At 54.8% G+C, this 15,602-nt stretch overlaps 4 protein-coding genes across 14 annotated transcripts in view; 1 reads left to right on the top strand and 3 right to left on the bottom strand.

The window, feature by feature from the left end:
* Positions 1-914: 914 nt before the first annotated feature.
* Positions 915-3,442, bottom strand: HOXA1 (homeobox A1). Its single transcript, XM_015853671.3, has 2 exons — positions 2,585-3,442; positions 915-2,215 (listed from the first exon to the last, which is right to left on the bottom strand). The coding sequence occupies exons 1-2, from the start codon at positions 3,189-3,191 to the stop codon at positions 1,860-1,862; spliced, it is 963 nt and encodes a 320-aa protein (XP_015709157.1). The 5' UTR covers positions 3,192-3,442; the 3' UTR covers positions 915-1,859.
* LOC107309251 (uncharacterized) lies at positions 3,118-7,086 on the top strand. Its single transcript, XM_085538455.1, has 4 exons — positions 3,118-3,590; positions 5,249-5,347; positions 5,800-6,558; positions 6,636-7,086. Exons 1-3 carry the CDS (start codon positions 3,290-3,292, stop codon positions 5,991-5,993), a joined length of 594 nt encoding a protein of 197 aa, XP_085394581.1. The 5' UTR covers positions 3,118-3,289; the 3' UTR covers positions 5,994-6,558; positions 6,636-7,086.
* Positions 7,087-7,253: 167 nt separating this feature from the next.
* HOXA2 (homeobox A2) lies at positions 7,254-9,499 on the bottom strand. The gene is made up of 2 exons (XM_015853893.3): positions 8,978-9,499; positions 7,254-8,376 (listed from the first exon to the last, which is right to left on the bottom strand). Exons 1-2 carry the CDS (start codon positions 9,357-9,359, stop codon positions 7,631-7,633), a joined length of 1,128 nt encoding a protein of 375 aa, XP_015709379.1. The 5' UTR covers positions 9,360-9,499; the 3' UTR covers positions 7,254-7,630.
* A 4,172-nt stretch (positions 9,500-13,671) lies between these two features.
* HOXA3 (homeobox A3) overlaps positions 13,672-15,602 on the bottom strand; it is a 43,773-nt gene continuing 41,842 nt past the window's right edge. For all 11 annotated transcript variants that reach the window (XM_015853750.3, XM_015853751.3, XM_015853753.3 and 8 more), the window contains one exon: positions 13,672-15,421. In XM_015853750.3, the coding sequence (XP_015709236.1) occupies positions 14,652-15,421 (770 nt within the window). In that variant the 3' untranslated portion in view covers positions 13,672-14,651. The remainder of the gene's footprint in view (positions 15,422-15,602) is intronic.

The following is a 15,602-nucleotide window of genomic DNA, read 5'->3' as shown; positions in this document are numbered from 1 at the left end:
CGGGGAAATGAAAGAAATCGAGGCAGCGGTGGCGGGAGCCTTTGGAGACAGCCCCGCTGCCTTGCAGATAGCTGCTCTTGATATGGCCGCCGAGCCTGCAAGATCTGGGCTTGTTTCTTTTAACACCGAAGTGAAGAACGTTTCGTTGGCTCCCGGTGATCCCGCACGACGGAGCCGCTCGGGCATCACTGCCCGGCAGCTGTGCGGTGTCAGGCGGTGTCACGCGTGGAGCTTCCAGGGATAGCGGGGACTCCGGGCACCCCCGAGCACAGCTCCGCTCGCACCGGGCGCCCGCTGTCCCCCTCCTCGACCCCTGTGCTTTTGGCACCTCCTGGAAACGTCACTCTATTTATCGGCAATAACTTGTTAGGGTTTTCTCCAGAAATACAAAGGCAGAGGTTGGGAAACGGGCTGGGAGCACCTAGGGGCCATCCCCACCCCCATCCCCTTGGCAGCCCTTCGGGGTGGCAACGCGGGGAGGAGGGGGGACACGATGCCCGCGGTAATTAAATGCGCAGCCCTTGCGAGGGGCCTGAGACGTGAGGAAAGAGGGCCTGAAGACAGTTTCTGCTTTTGAAGCGTGCTCTGTTTATGTAAGTGTCACCATCCATCCCGAGGTGAAAAGGTTAGCACTTGACCCAGGAAGCTCTCGTGTTTGTGCTTCAGAAATAGATCGGGGTCATAAATTCCTCCCCAGTTACAGCGGAGGGCCTCATATTTTTTCTAAAAATAATGCTATTTGAGCATTAGGAAAGGAAGAAGGTGCGTGTTTATGGGGCGGACCGGGAAGGATGAGAGAGGAGTAACGTTGGGACCCTCCTCCCTTCTCCCCTCGGAAGTGCCCAAAGGCGGAAAACGAGGGAGCCTAGTAGTGACGAGCCGCTGACGTCACTCAGAGGCAGACACACGAGGTATACCTGAAAGCGGAATATATTTATTACAGACATGATAAGGACCCGTAAATCCTGCCCTGGGTCCCAGCGGCGGGGACCGCAGAGCCCTGGTGATTGTACACAACGTCGGGGGACGCGGCTCCCTCCCGACAGAGCTCCGTGTCCCGAGTACAGCACACACGGGGCTGCATGCAGCGGCCCGGACACCAACCACAGAAGTTATACATTCATTTGGCCATCCGACACATTCACGAGTGGGTCGAAAAGACATCGAGGCTAAAGGAGGGGGGATACGGAAATAGGGAGAGGCGAAGTCTGTGGGGCGGAGGTGTCCCTCTGTCAGGCACAGCCCAGCACAGCTGTATGGGGGAGGGGGGGGACAAGCACACAGGGTAAGGTTTACAAAACCTAGTGCAATTGAAGCCTTGTTTGTCACGTTTTGGGAAATAGCGCTACGCTTTGAGGTATCTGCTGGAGCTTAACACGTCTGCTTGATGCTGCCGTCAGCCCGACCGATAGAAAAGTGGGTCCGGTTTGGCGAATGCACTCACCCTGCTTCACCTGATCATCTAAACGTCATCTCTAGAAAAATCTGTAAAAAGATAAATCTCTCGGACAAAGTATTTACAAGCAACAAACTCATAGACACGAACAAAGTATACATTAAATTAAAGGATGAGAGTCCTAGAAGTCGTGTAAACACTTGCAATAGTGCATCTCTTCGTGAGGTTATGTACCCTCCATGACCTGTCTGTCACCCAGGGAAACTCAGAGGAACGTCCTTGCGGGGAGGAGGGAGAACCCACGCGTGTGCCAACACAACTCCTCCAGCAAGGAGGTGAGGAGGGGGGGGACGGAAAGAAACCCTCTTGGCAGCAGGGGCCGGGAGTGGCCAGGCTGGCGCCCCCGGGCCCGACCGATGGACGGACGGACAGACCGACGGAGCGCATCGCTCTGGGGGGGGGCTCAGTTGGCTGCGGGTCCCGGGTCCGAGGCGCAGGATGCGGGAGAGGCGCTGCAGGGCGACGGGCAGCACTTCTCCGACGGGTCCTCCGCCTTCTCCTCGCAGCCCGTGGGGGTGGCGGGGGAGATGGGCAGCAGCCCTTCTTTCTCCCTCTTCTTCTGCTTCATCCGCCGGTTCTGGAACCAGATCTTCACCTGTGTCTCGTTGAGCTGTAGGGAGGCGGCGATTTCCACCCGCCTGGCCCGGGTCAGGTACTTGTTGAAGTGGAATTCCTTCTCCAGCTCTGTGAGCTGCTTGGTGGTGAAGTTGGTCCGGACGGTGTTGGGCTGCCCCACGAAGCCGTACTCACCGGCCTTGCCTGTAAGGGGACGGGCAGCGTTAAGCGAGAGCAAATGATTTATAGGCGACATAATCGATATGCCCGCAGCAGCCCAGCGACAGGGACTCCTCGGGATACGGGAGAAGCCCTGGCAGGGTGAGTGATGGGGTGCGAAGTGCTAAACTCCCGGTGTTGGGGAAACTCGGGAAATGCTTTGTGAATTACACGAAATAGGACCACGGGAGGGGTAGGAGAGGAGACCAAAGAACCAGCGCCGGCTCCCACCCAGCGCTAAGGGCTCACGACCCGGCCGCTCCCGCGGGCACCTGCACCCACCTCCCCCCGCCGCCCCGACGGCGGGGCCAGAGCGAACCGGGCCGAGCTGCTCCGTTCCCATCGGCCACTGACCTGTTTTAGGGGGGTTCCTTTTAACTTTCATCCAGTCGAAAGTCTGCGCCGGTGGCGAGGTGTCGGCGGAGGGAGAGCGGGAGTTGTCCTGGTGGCCGGCGTGGAGGGGAGAGAGGGCATGGTTGTAGGTGCCCAGGGGCAGGCTCTGCTGCTCCTGCCCGTAGGTGGAGGGCACATACTGTGCGGGCCCCCCCGCGTAGCCCTGGTGCGGGTGCTGCGCTGCGGCGGAGGAAAGGCTGCCCGTGTAGACGGCGGGAGCGCAGGGGGGGAAGCCGCCGCCCAGGTCCGCGTCCTGCCCCAGAGCGTAGGGGCCGTAGGCGGCGCCGAAGCCCTGCGCTCCGTACGTCGGGGGGCAGCCAGGGTGCGCATAGGACACCCCCAGGCCGCCGTGGTGCTGGTAGGCTGCGGGCTGGGCCGGGGGGTGGTGGTGCCGGTGGGGGCTGAGGGGCACCCCGCGGCCCACGAGGAAGCGGTCCTCCCCGCTGCAGCTGCCGGCGCTGACGGCGCAGGGCTGGAAAGTTGTAATCCCGTGCTCGGGGTGGTAGGAGCGGGCGGCACAGGCCCCCGCCTCGCCGCCGAGGACGGGGTACTCGAGGAAGGAGCTCATCCTCGCAGCCAGCCGCTGTCACGCCGCCGCCGCCGGGTCTTCAGCGTCCGGCGGGGCCGCGCCAACTTTCCCACTTCCTCCATGGGGCCGGGAGGAAAATGACACGAAGGTACCGCGAGCGGGGAGGCACGTGGGGGGCGGCAGCCAATGGCTGCGGCGCCTGCGGGACTTTCCCGGCTCCTGGCGCTGATAGATCGCCGCGTCGGGGGCATTTAAACGCCGAGCGCTCCGACGGCGCGGCACGGCGCGGCGCGGCACCGCGGGGCAGGGCGGCGGCGGCCCCCCGGGGGGAGAGGGGCAGGGCTGCCGCGCCGCCGGGGTCCCGCCCGCTGACTGAGAGGGGAAGGCAGCGGAGAACCCGGCGGCGGAGTCCGGCCCGCGGAGCCCGACCCCTCCAGGGTGAGTGAGTGAGTGTCTCTGCGGCTGGCCCGGCAGGGCTGTCCCTGCGTCTACCCGGCTGTCAAACTGGTGCTGGGCACCTTTGCCGTCCTCCCGGCTTGGGATGGGATGGGGAGGGCTGGATCCGCGGCATGGGGTTGGGGAGAGGTGATGGGGACAGAGCGAAGAGCATCAGCGCTAGGGACGGTGGCAAAGATGGGACCGTGAGGATGGAGACCGTAGCGGGGATAGTGATAGGGGTGAGAATAATGCGGGGGATGAGAATGGGACCGCTGCTCCGGCCCCTCCGCAGAGCCCAGCGCGACGCGACGCCAAGAGTTAAAGGGGCTTGTCCAGCCGCATCACCAGGCGGCCGCGGACATTAGCATGGAAATGAGGAGCTTCGGGGACTGACGGCCATTGTGCTCTGCCGGGCACACCAGCCTCCCCCTAGCCCGCATCCTTTCTCCCCCCGCACCTTCCGGGCTTCTACGCTTCAGCCGGGGCTGCTGTAGAGGAGGGGGAGACGTGGGGCTGATGACGGGGACGAAGCCCGCTGGGCTCCGCAACCCATCTGCCGGGTCCCCGCGGTGCGCTGCCACCCGCATTTCTTGGGCCGGGCGGGGGAAGGGTGCCCGGTGTGCCGCAGGTCGCAGCCCAGGGAGGTGGCCGAGGGCACGGCCGGGAGAGAGGCAGGAGGTACAGGGCCCTCAGCTCGACCCTTTTGTCCCCGCTCTTTGCCACCGCCCAGGCCAGAAGTGGTAGGAGATGGCAGATGGCCGGTGGCAGAGGCGGCCCCAGGACCCTTGGGAACCGCGCCGAGCATCGGTTTAAGCTTGTCCTTCCCCACCCCCATCCACTGGTTTAAAAAAATATGGTACGTGGAAAGAAAAGTACGGGGGGTGACGGGATGTGGGTTGCGACACCAAATTCTGTTTACATAGGCGGAAAGATAAAGGGGGTGCGCATAGAGGGCATCCGTTCATCCCAGGGCTCTCATCTATCTTCAGGGAGAGGGGCTGGCATCAACAGTCAGTGCTGCTCAGCACCGACCCCGGCAGGAGCAGCCTCCCGTGCTGCTGCAGGTGCACTCCCGGCTGGCTCTTCCATCGCTGTGCTCTTGCTGCTGCTTGCTTTGAAATCCCAAAGGCTTCCCCTTGCCCTGCCACCTCTCCCTGCTCACCAACACAAGCACACACTCACTCACCCACAAGCTCCTCCCTCTCCTCCGAACCACAACATCCTCCCCGAGGTGCGGGCTCTCCCGCTGCTCTTAGATCAACCCTTACCCCATGTCATCCCCAAGGCTTCTCTACGGGCAGCAAAAGCTGAAGGGCCGCTCTTAGGATTTCTGTTTATTCTGATTTACTGCGCAGGCACGGGTGGCTGAGGGCCCTCTGAAAAGGTTCTGTTTCTTAAACACTGGGAGGAGGGGGGGTGGGGGTGGAAGTCGTGGGGAGAGCAACAGCAACAACACTCCGGGGGCGTATATGGCATTATAGTGCATCAGTGTAGGCTGTGGTAAGGGAAGGAAACACATTCATTTCATTCCCGTAAACCTGTTGTGATAAATACAGCATAAGGCAGAGCAAAGAAGGGGGGCCGCTGGGACTGTTTACCAATAAAAGAGCTGGCATCTTTTCAGTGCAGTTTTTTGTTCTGTTCAGTTTTGTTAACAGCAGCCTTCGAAGAAAAATACGTATTTATTTGCGGATGGATCGGTTTTACCGGTAAATCCCGGCAAATCGCAGCACCTCGCTTCCAGTCTCCAGCATCCTGTAATCCTTTTTTTTCTCCCCCTTTTCTGGGCCATTGTTGGGAGCAGCCCCCATCCCTTTTGTTGCACGGTCTCTCTCGCGATGCTTTGGGTTTTCGCTGCCGGTTCTGTGTGTGAGGGGCAGCGGTTGTAGGGCCGGGGGCTACAGCTGCCCCTCGGCGGCTCCTCTCCGGGCCGGGTCCGGGAATCGCCGTTTCCTGTCCCAGAATGGGGCCCACGGGGCCGTTCCGCCCATTTATTCTTTGGCGTGGGAGTTCTCCCCCTCAACGCCCCGGGGCTCACGGAGAGGAATTGAGGCGACTCCTGAGAGCTGCACCCCCACGTTTATTTAAATCGAGTTGGCGAATATTTGAAATCTTGTCGGGGATTTTTATTCCTCTCTTTTTTTCTCTCTGTCTCTTTTGAAATGTTATTTATTTTTTTATTTTATTATATTATATTTTATTTTTAAAGCGTTGTCAGCACGCAGATATCGGGCCACAAAATGCCCCCGTGCACCACAGCCCGGTTCGGTCCGTGCCAAAGAGGTCCGGGGCCGCTGGGGCCGCCCGCACCGAGCAGGGCTGCAGCGAGAGGAGGACAGGAGCAGGGCCGGGGTTTCGCCGCGGCCGCAGCTCAGCCAAGCTGTTGTTTTAAAGGAGCAATAAAAATGAATTATGACTAAACGCCTTCTCACTTAATGGTTTTAGACGGGGATCCCCAGCCCCGGCAAATACGTAAGAGGATTTTTATTTGTGCATGTGTTCCTGCAATTGATCTCTTTGATGACATTCTCATTCATAGAAAGCGTTTGATTTATGACTTTAGGAAGAATTGCGTTCAGCCCTTCAAGCTATAACCCACGCATCCCGGCTCCACAACGCGGTGCAGAGCTGCGAGACGGCTCTCCGCGCTCGGACGGGCAGCGCTGTGCCATTCCCAGGCCCCCGCTCTAACTCGCACTGGGTCCCCACGCACGGAGCCGCGGCCGCCGCCCCCCTCGCCCCCCGTGGGAGCCCTCATTCGCGTCCCAAGGAGGGGATTCGCCCCGCTCGGGCCCGGCCACGCTTCTGCCCGCGGTGTACCCGGCGCTGCACAGCGAATGGGGACCTGGAGGGAACCGCAGCTCGGGAGTAAAAGCTTTCCCTTTCGGGTCGCCCCGCAGGAAGGCTTTGAACAGAAAATATCGTCTTCTACGCGCCCTCACCGCCCCCAAAAAGGACCGAGAGGAGGGTGCGATCCTTCCCCCAGCGATTTGTGCGGCCTTTGGGTGTTGCTGGCCCTAACTTCTCCCTTCCTTCTCCTTTTAGGGCAGATCTCCCGGACGACTCAGCGCGGGAGGACCCATCGAACACACTCTGAGCTCAGACTTTGTAAGGTTTCCAGCCAGCCTGCTGGCTGCTCATTATGGTCGAGAACAAAATATGATGTCCGAAAAGAAAAAGAAAGAAACGGGGGGAAGGGGGGACGAGGGGGGGGGAAGAGAGAGAGAGGAAAAAAAAACCTTTGGTGAATGTACCAGGCTCGTTTCTGCAGGAGACACGCACCCTCCTGAGTGTGCCCCTCGTTTTGTCTGTAACAGAGAAAGCTCTCCCTTACGCCTTTGTTAGAGTTGAGCATTCCCAAGCTCCGCGTCCGCACTGAGATGCTATGGTTATACACTAAAGGGAAGAAATGGCCATAGGAGCTGGGAACTGTATGGGTTTGTTTGTTTGTCTGTTTCCCCTCCGACGACCCTCGCAATAAAGAATTCGAACGTGTTTTTCCTCTCTGCTAAATGTCCTGCGTTGCCAACGAGAGAGAGATGGCAGGGTTTGATTATTAGTGAGTTAATAGCGAAAGGGAGGAGGAGAAATGCCCGTTGTGTTATCAGTGCTCAAAGGAGAGAGGGAGGGGGGGGAGGAAAGAAGAAAAAAAGAGAAAGGGCCTTGTAGCAAACAAGAATTTATTCTACCAAAAATACTTATGACAACGCATCCTAATGCAATACAAAAATAAACAGAAAGTGACGATACGATCTCTATATGATCACTTTCTTACAGACCTCATATATTGCTTTCGTCGAAGGACCTAGAACGTGGCTAGGTTCAAACCGAAGACAACTAAAAATTGGTCAGAATCGGTAAAATGGCACGGCGAAGGGAGGGGACAAACAGAACATACCGACCGGGAAGGGGGGAGGATGGAGGGGGGCTTTGGGGGGGGGGGAGGAAATAAAATTAATTCACTGGGGGGGATAAAAAATAATAAAGGGGAGGAATGAGGAGGAGAAGGCAGGACCCTGGGAGAGGACGGCTTTAATTTCTCAGTAATTCAGATGCTGCAAGTCAATCGTGGTGAGCGTGTCTGTAAAAAAGTCAAAGCTGTCAGCGGAGATATCTACGGGGCTGTCCAGAGAGCCCGGCAAACTGGGGGAAACCGCGTCTGAAAGCTGGAGGCAGGAATCTGTAGAGAAAACGTTAAAGTCCTGTAAAGAGGGGACCTCGAGGGCCTCAGGACTGTCATTGTTGAGGCCAGCTGCGCAGTTCTGGGCCATTGTTGAGAGGCAGTTTTGAACAGTGGGTGACTGGTGTTGAAAATGTTTCAGATTTTTCTCATTGCTCGTTAAAGGCGAAACGGGGAAACTTTGGGATTCGCCATTGTGCGCATTCTGCGCCTGCTGCTGCGAGAGCGCATTCTGCTGAAACGCGTACCCCTCCCTCTCCAGCAGCGCTCCCGAGACGGTGCCGAGGGCTTGTTCGAAGAGGGCTTTCTCCTCCTCCTCGTCCTCCGCCGCCTTCTCAGGGTCCTCCAAGCCCTTAAATTTCCCCTCGCCGTTCTGGTTCTCCTTGCACTGGGTCTGCCTCTTGTGTTTCATCCTTCGGTTCTGGAACCAGACCTTCACTTGCCTCTCGGTCAGATCCAGCAGCGCTGCGATCTCGACCCGGCGGGGTCTGCAGAGGTACTTGTTGAAGTGGAATTCTTTCTCCAGCTCCAAGAGCTGCGTGTTGGTGTAGGCCGTCCTCAGCCGCCTAGATCCACCGTTGCCACTATCGGGGATTTCAAGGGGGTCTGTTAAAAAAGAAAAAGAGAAGGCGAACCACCGCCACCACCACCACACGCACACGCGCCCCGGAGCGCAGCGAAGAGCGGAGGCGAAGCATCGCCTCGCTCACACGTCGAGGAAAAGCGCGGATGGCACCGCGGCCCCCGAGCCCCTCGTGGCCCGGGCTGGAAGGGGTGGCAGGGCTTCTCCCTCTCCCTCTGAGTGGAAGCGCCTCTCTATCTATATGTCCTCACGGCATAAAATAGCGACTGCAACAAAATGGCCGCCCTCGGCCGCGGGACCCCATTGTGCGGCGCCCGGAGCCCCCCGGCCCCTCGGCGCGCCCCGCGCCCCCCGCTCTTCGCCCTCCCCACGCCGCGGCCAACTTTATATCGGCCATCGCGCGATTGATAATTAATGCATCAGCCGCCGAGCTGAGCGGGAGCAATCTATCACTCTTCATTACTGTCAAATAGCCCGGCTCTAGGACAGCGAGACAAGAGAGGTCAGCTCCAACTCAAATAAATCATCCCGCGTTGGGGCGACTCGGGAAAGTTGGGCTCCGCGCGGAGCCCCGTCCGAGCGGGGGCTGCGGGCGGCCGGGGGGCGGCGAGCCCCGGGACTGACCTTTGTGGCTGAGGCAGGCGGGTCCGGCGGCTGAGGCGGAGGCCGAGGCGGGCGGCAGCGAGGATCGCTTGGACGCCTTTTTCTCTTTCATCCAGGGGTACTCCGGGGGCGGCGGGGCGCCGGCGGGGCCCGGGCTGCCGCTGCGGGCTCGGGGGCTCGCCTTGGGGCGGCCGCCGCCGCTGTGGCGAGGGTGGCCGCCGGGGTTCAGGCTGGGGATGGTCTGCTCGAAAGGAGGAGGAATCAGTGTCGAGTGTGAAAGCGTCGAGTTCTTGATTGATGAACTTTGAAATGTATCACCGACAGGGGGAAAAGATGTCAGGCACTCAGCAAGCGATGGCTGACTATTGATAAAACCGATCTCTCGCTCGAATTCGAAATTCATGGCCTTCAACTCGCAGCCCCCGCGGAGAAAAAGTTCCCTCGGATGCCGGGGGCTCGGGGGGGGAAGGCCCAGGAAAAAGGAGAGAGAGGAGAAAAAAAATATATCATAGAAGATCGCTGGTGGGGTGTTTTTTTTCTAATTCACTGATTACGGCCGTATGGGGACCGTGCTACTATTAAACTATTGAATTCATGGAGACAAGGTTGAAATTGGACCGAATTGGCTGTCACATGATTGCCTCTGCCCAATGACAATTTGGGCTTTAATCAAAAGAAGCCACTGTCTGTTTGATTGATCCAAAAAAGTCGGGAAGGAACGCCTCATTGGGGGCCAGAAAGGCTTTATTTACACTTTTTTTAAAGAGGGAAACGATATCTCCCGCATCTATCCCCTCGGCGTCCTGATCTGAAATGATCGGGGCGGGGGGGGGAGGGCGAGGGGGTGCGTTGGTGCGGCGACTACGGGGGTGTGTGCGTGTGTCCGTGTGTCCCCGCGTGTGTGCGCCCGTCCTGCAGCCCGCTGCCTCCTCGCCTCCGCCCGCTCACTCTCCCTTCATTGTTTGGGACTGTCAGGAAAGCGCTTTGCACCTCACAAATCATTTAAGCACCTCAATCTGACGCCGTGAGTCATTAACAAAGTCGTCCATTAATCTTCAAAGTTTTGACACCGCCAGGCCCCCACATAAGAAGTTGCACCCAGGCAGGAGTCTCAAGTCTTGATTTTTTTTTTCCTGGGGAACGGCACTTCCTTCAAAACTACTTTCTCGCTTTAGACTCAGCCTCCATGGGCTCCTTTTTCTTTTTAATGTATTTTTCTTTTTCCTTTAGATTTTTTTTTCTTTCCTTTTCTTTTTTTTTTTTTTTTTTTCCTTTTCTCTCTCTCTCTCTCTTTTTTTTTTTTTTTTTTTTTTTTTTGGTGGCCATCTATTGTACAGTACGGAGAACAATTGGCCGCCGGTGCCGAGCCATTGTTTAAGAGGATCTTCCTCAGCAACCTTGCTTCTAAAGGGGAGAGTCAAACAGGCAGCAGGCAGCAACCCCCGCGCTCCGTGACTACTTCAGTTGCCTTCCAGGGATTGGACCACAAAAACGTGCCCTGCGAGCACCGCTCTGGGCGAGCCAAATAGCAAGGCTGCAAAGGCGGCTGGATGGTGCCTCTTTAAAAAAAAAAAATTAAAAAAAAAAAAAAAAGAAAGAAAGAAAAAAAGAAAAGAAAAAAGAAAAGAAAGAAAGAAAAGGAAAAAAAAAAAAAGAAAAAGAAAAAAAAAAGCCCAAATCTCGTATCTTTAGCTTGCAAACGATACTCCCGTCTGCTGGCATAAATTGCTTAATAACCGTAGTAGGCTGGGTCTGGTGAGTATTTTCGATTACCAGGAAATATATGGGTTGGTAGCGGGTTTGTTTTCACGGGGCCAGGAAGAGCTGCTGGGTGATAACCTGAGGCACGGCTCTCGTCTCTGAAGCTTGGCTCTCTCCTTCGTTTCCATGTGCCTCCGCTCTGTCGGGTCCCGAATTCGGACGCTTTGGACACAACCGGGAGAGCGGGTGACAACGCCAGGGGCGTCCCCTGCCCGACGAGTCCCGGGGGCCGGGGGCAGGAGCTGCGGGCGGGCGGTGTCCGTGTCCTCGAGCTGCCGGGGAGCATCGAAGCGCCGGGCGGGGCCGTCGCTCTGCATTTTCGGTGTTGCCAAAAAAGGGGGGGGTCGGCAAAGCATCTTCTTCGCGTTGCAAAAATAAAGAAGAAACAGAAGAAAGAGAAAAGAAAGGAAGGGGAGGGGGAAGGGATGGGGGGGGGGGGGAGAGAGGAAAAAAAATAACGAACAAAAAACAAGCCCCAAGCACTCAGCGGACCGCTCTACATCCAGACTGCACGAAGTGCATTTTAAAAATCGGTTTTAAGTTAATGCACCCTCAAGATGTAGCATATCTGCGAAGGCATTGGAGAGAGGGGGAGGGGAGGGGCTGGGAGGCTTTAAATGGGCTTTTTGGTGGTTGCTTGTTTAAATAAAATATAGAACGAGACTTGTCATTTAATCCCTCGAAAGGGATGCCTTACAAATATCGATGCTGTTGGAAAATGCAAAGGGTTTAATTTTCTTGCTTTTAGTCCAAACAAAGCTCTGGTGGTGTCTGCGCGCGATCAATCTTGGCCGCCAAAAGGTTTGACAGCTTCTGGCCCTTAAGAACACATTTAGAGCTTCTTGCTCTTTCCGAGATCAAATGTGTCCGAGCAAAGAGGCAGAGCGAGAAACGCGGGTAAACAAGGAAAAAAAGCTGCTTTTAAAATATGCTGTTGGAGGGCTGCTCTGCTGTGGGAAAAGCCCGGCTTTATTTTGCTTCTCTGCGCCTTCCTCGGGGTCGGGCTTTGCTTTTTTTTCTTCTCTTTTTATTATTATTTTTTTCTTTTTCTTTTTTTCTTTCTTTCTTTTTTTTTTTTTTTTTTTTTTCCTCGAAAATATTGGAATTAACAGCAGGATGGCAAATAATAAAGAGAGAGGTTTGGACTTTAACCGGTCTTTGTGAGTAAAACCTGCGTGGGTGTCTCTATTCTGCACATTTGTTCCTTGTGGTCGTTCTAATACAAAAACCACCTGGAACAAAACCTTTGGAGAGGGGGACGCGAAATTCTTGGGCAAATCAATTACTTCTGCCTCCAGAGGGATCTTTTAATCGGGGGCGGGGGGGATCTCGAATGCAAAAATACAAATTCGTATTGCTAACGTGCAGGCTCTGAGGATGGGGAGAGGGAAGAAGGGGGCAAAGCCGCCTGTCTTTTTCTTTCTTCGGTGTGGGAGGGGGAAGAAAAGCCGAATTCCTTCCCTATGGATATTTTCAGTAATGCAATCCTAGCTCTAAGCCTCACAACCCGACTTCACCACCCGTACCGTTACCTTTTGTTTGATCTATGGCACTTATCTGAAGGGTGGGGGGGCGTTTGGATTCTCTGTATTCTCTAAGTGGAAAAGAGCGATGCCATGCGACGGTGCCAAAATGCCTTCTTTGCCTACAAAGCAATAACGGGTCTTTGGTCTGTGCTGGGCGACAATCGGGTTTCGATGAGAAATATCGGAAGAAATAACCCTTCCTTCCACGGTTATGCGTCTCCGCCCGTAAAGCACCTCATGGTGCGGATATATCCGCAGTCCCTTTCTCTGCCCGAGCCCTCTTTATCTACTTATGCAGAAAAGCTCTCTATAGATTCGCGGTTGCGTGGCAATGCTTCGGCATCAGGCAGGGGAGGCTCTGGGAACAAGATAAAGCTCAAAGATTAATAATATTTCAGCGTGCGACCAAAATGGCGACATTTTTTCTTTGCTCTGGAAGATACAGATGGCAAACAGCGTGCGCGATTATCTACACGGCATAGGGATACATCTCTATAAACGCGCACGGGGATATTTTACCCAGTCTATTAAGGTCCGCTTTGATTTATCTTCCAAGTTTCAATCTACAAATTACGGACATTTGGCCTGGAAGGAAGAAACACGGCATTTAAATACGGCGTTGGGGTTCCTGCCTTCACTAGGATCGACTCGGCCCGGAGACCCCGGAGGGTGCCCGCTCAACCCCGCTTGTCACAGCCCCGCGACACGCGCACACGCACACACACGGACACGCGGGGGGGTGGGTGGGGAGTTGGGGGGGGGGGGGGTTAAGAGGGAATTAAAGGCAGCACAGGATTCCCCTCCCCCACAGCCTCAGGCTGCAGAGGGGAGGGAGGAGGTTTGACCAACAGGAAACGGCTCCAGATTCAAATCCAGAATTATAACAGTAATAATAAAAATAAAAGGAAGACGAGAGAGAACCCACTCCTTTAAGGAACCCACTCCTTTAAGGGAACCGGGAAAAATGACAGTGGGGGTGGAGAGATGCCCAGAGGTAGCAGTGCCCGGCACCCATCCCACAGCCGCGGTTGGGCTCTGGGGCCTCTGCCCGGCTCTCCTCAGTCCCTATTCGGGGAGACCGGGCACCACGCGGCCCCTCCGCACTGCACCGCACCTCGTTGGGCCTCAGCCCCGGCGCTCGCCCCCGCGCACACGCTCGTGCACGCACACGGTGCTCCCCCACCCACCCACCGCGTGCACACCCGCGGGTCCGCGCCCCCGCCCTCCACACCGGGCATGGGGGAGGCGGCAGGGAAACCCAATGGGAAAAATAATGCTAATAAATCCCTCTCTCTGTCTCTAAAAACGCACTACGGAGCCGTGCGGTGGGAGAGCGGAGCCCCGCGTGGGCTCCAGACGAGCCCACCGACTCCCCACATCACGAAGGGCTCTCGCTTCCTCACACTGCAAATAACGTGGCCTTAACTCTTTATTATTCAGAATAAAAACTTTATTTTCTTTTTTTTTTCTTTTTTTTTCTTTTTTTCCTTTTTTCAGAACGTGAGCAGCAAGGAATGTATAACTTTCAACACAAATCTAAGCCTTTTCAGCTTCACACGCCTTCTTTCCCCCTATCTGGCTGTTACAGGCATCAATTATTCAAGCTGTGATCTCTTTTTCTTTCTTTCTCCCAGGTTTTATTGCATCGTCGTCATCACAGTTATCACCATTTTAATGAAGGAGTTATAGTTCCCTTTCAAATGATATTTCCTACGCGTGCCGATATGCCATCTAACACATGGCCAGGTAAATACCTCCTGAATATTCAGGGTACAGATTTTTTGTTTTATATATATATATAAATATGAACAAATGGGGATAAATAAAATTTTAAACACTTAGATTATTCAATGTTTGCAAAAAAAAAAAAACCAACAAAAAAAAAAATAATATAAATAAATCTGAATGTTCACCAGCATACACACATTGAAAGACTTACACGTATCAATAACTGTCCAGGGAATCCCTGTCCAAGCGCTTCTGATGTCTTTCTTGCTATTTAAAAGAAGTGCAATAAAAAAATTGCTTCCCCGTGGGATCAATCATGTACGAACAAATTCACATTTAAGAACTCCTTTTATAGAAAATTTGTTCATATACCCTGTTTTGATAAAAGTGTAGAAGGTAAAGTAGAAAGCCTCTGTATGCTCCCAAAGTGAGACACGAGGCTGCAGTTCAAGAAGATAAATATCCACTAGTGAAACTATAGAGCAATTCAAGCAACAAATATTGCTACGTCACATAAACTAGAAAACGCTTTTACCAAAGGAAACAAAACAAACTAAAATGAGCAAAAGAAAGAAGTAAGAGAAGGGAGGAGGGCGCATGGCGGGGAGGAGAGAGAGAGAGGAAGGGGCGAGTACTTTAAAAGGTCGGGGCTTTGCGTTCCACCTAGTGACTCCTGGCTCCTACAGATGGGTGAGTTTGGGCGCTTCCTGAATTCTTCCCTGAGAAGGATGGTGAGCTGTAAGGTCTGTGTATGTCGGGTGCGGGTCGCAAGGTCCGTGGTGGTGATTGTTGCCCATCGGCCCAGCCCCGCTGTAGTCCATGTTGGCAGAAGGAGGATGAGAGAGATGAGTTAGACCAAAGATGGAAGGCCCGGAATTGGTCATGGTCTCCACGTAGTTGCCCCCTACGTAGACGGGGCTTCCCTGTATATGTGGATTCCCATAACCGTTGCCTTGAAGAGGATGAGTATCGTATTCAGGTGTCACAGCTGCTGTCCCCGTGTATCTCTTTTGAGGAGGTGGGCAATTATTAAGAGGAGCAGTATACGATGCGGGAATGCCATAGGTGTTTTGATGAGGCTTATTAAATGGCGGAGGCGACTGGGGCTCGTAGGGGACACTGTTTACTAAAGAATGCATAGAGTTTAGGTATCCACCAGCAGCTGGAGGGACAGGGCTTCTGCTCGGGGACTGTCCTCCTGAAGAGGTCATCATGCCCTTGCCCTTCTGATCCTTTTTGTATTTCATTCTGCGGTTCTGAAACCAGATTTTGATCTGTCTCTCTGTGAGATTGAGCAAATTGGCCATCTCAACCCTTCGTGGCCTGCAAAGGTATCTATTGAAGTGGAACTCCTTTTCCAGTTCTACCAGCTGGGCACTTGTGTAAGCTGTACGGGCTCGCTTAGAAGATGCTTGCCCTGGGGGACTCTTATCACCAGCACAGCTCTCACCTACGTAAATCACACAAAGAACACAATCAGATGGTAAACCTAGACACAGTAACCAGAGACAGTGCCCAACAATGTCAGAACCTACCAAGCTCTTGGGCATGAGATGCCCACATGTGCAGCAAGTAATCCCATCATGAGCTCAGCCACACCATGCTCCAAGCCCCAGTAGGCTACTTTTACT

The sequence above is a fragment of the Coturnix japonica genome, chromosome 2, assembly GCF_054131305.1.
Source record: "Coturnix japonica strain WE chromosome 2, WE-NBRP24, whole genome shotgun sequence".
NCBI classification, from domain to species: domain Eukaryota; kingdom Metazoa; phylum Chordata; class Aves; order Galliformes; family Phasianidae; genus Coturnix; species Coturnix japonica.
The sequence above is the reverse complement of the archived record's forward strand: the minus strand, read 5'-3'. Positions and strand labels throughout refer to the sequence as shown.

Coding starts and splice junctions, on each gene's coding strand:
- HOXA1 (XM_015853671.3), bottom strand. CDS start 3,191: ATGAGCTCCTTCCTCGAGTACCCCGTCCTCGGCGGCGAGGCGGGGGCC. Junction 2,216..2,584: donor AAGGAACCCCCCTAAAACAG/GTCAGTGGCCGA, acceptor GTCCCCTTACAG/GCAAGGCCGGTGAGTACGGC.
- LOC107309251 (XM_085538455.1), top strand. CDS start 3,290: ATGACACGAAGGTACCGCGAGCGGGGAGGCACGTGGGGGGCGGCAGCC. Junction 3,591..5,248: donor CGGAGCCCGACCCCTCCAGG/GTGAGTGAGTGA, acceptor TTTTGTTAACAG/CAGCCTTCGAAGAAAAATAC. Junction 5,348..5,799: donor CTTCCAGTCTCCAGCATCCT/GTAATCCTTTTT, acceptor TTATTTTTAAAG/CGTTGTCAGCACGCAGATAT.
- HOXA2 (XM_015853893.3), bottom strand. CDS start 9,359: ATGAATTTCGAATTCGAGCGAGAGATCGGTTTTATCAATAGTCAGCCA. Junction 8,377..8,977: donor CGCCTGCCTCAGCCACAAAG/GTCAGTCCCGGG, acceptor CTTTTTTAACAG/ACCCCCTTGAAATCCCCGAT.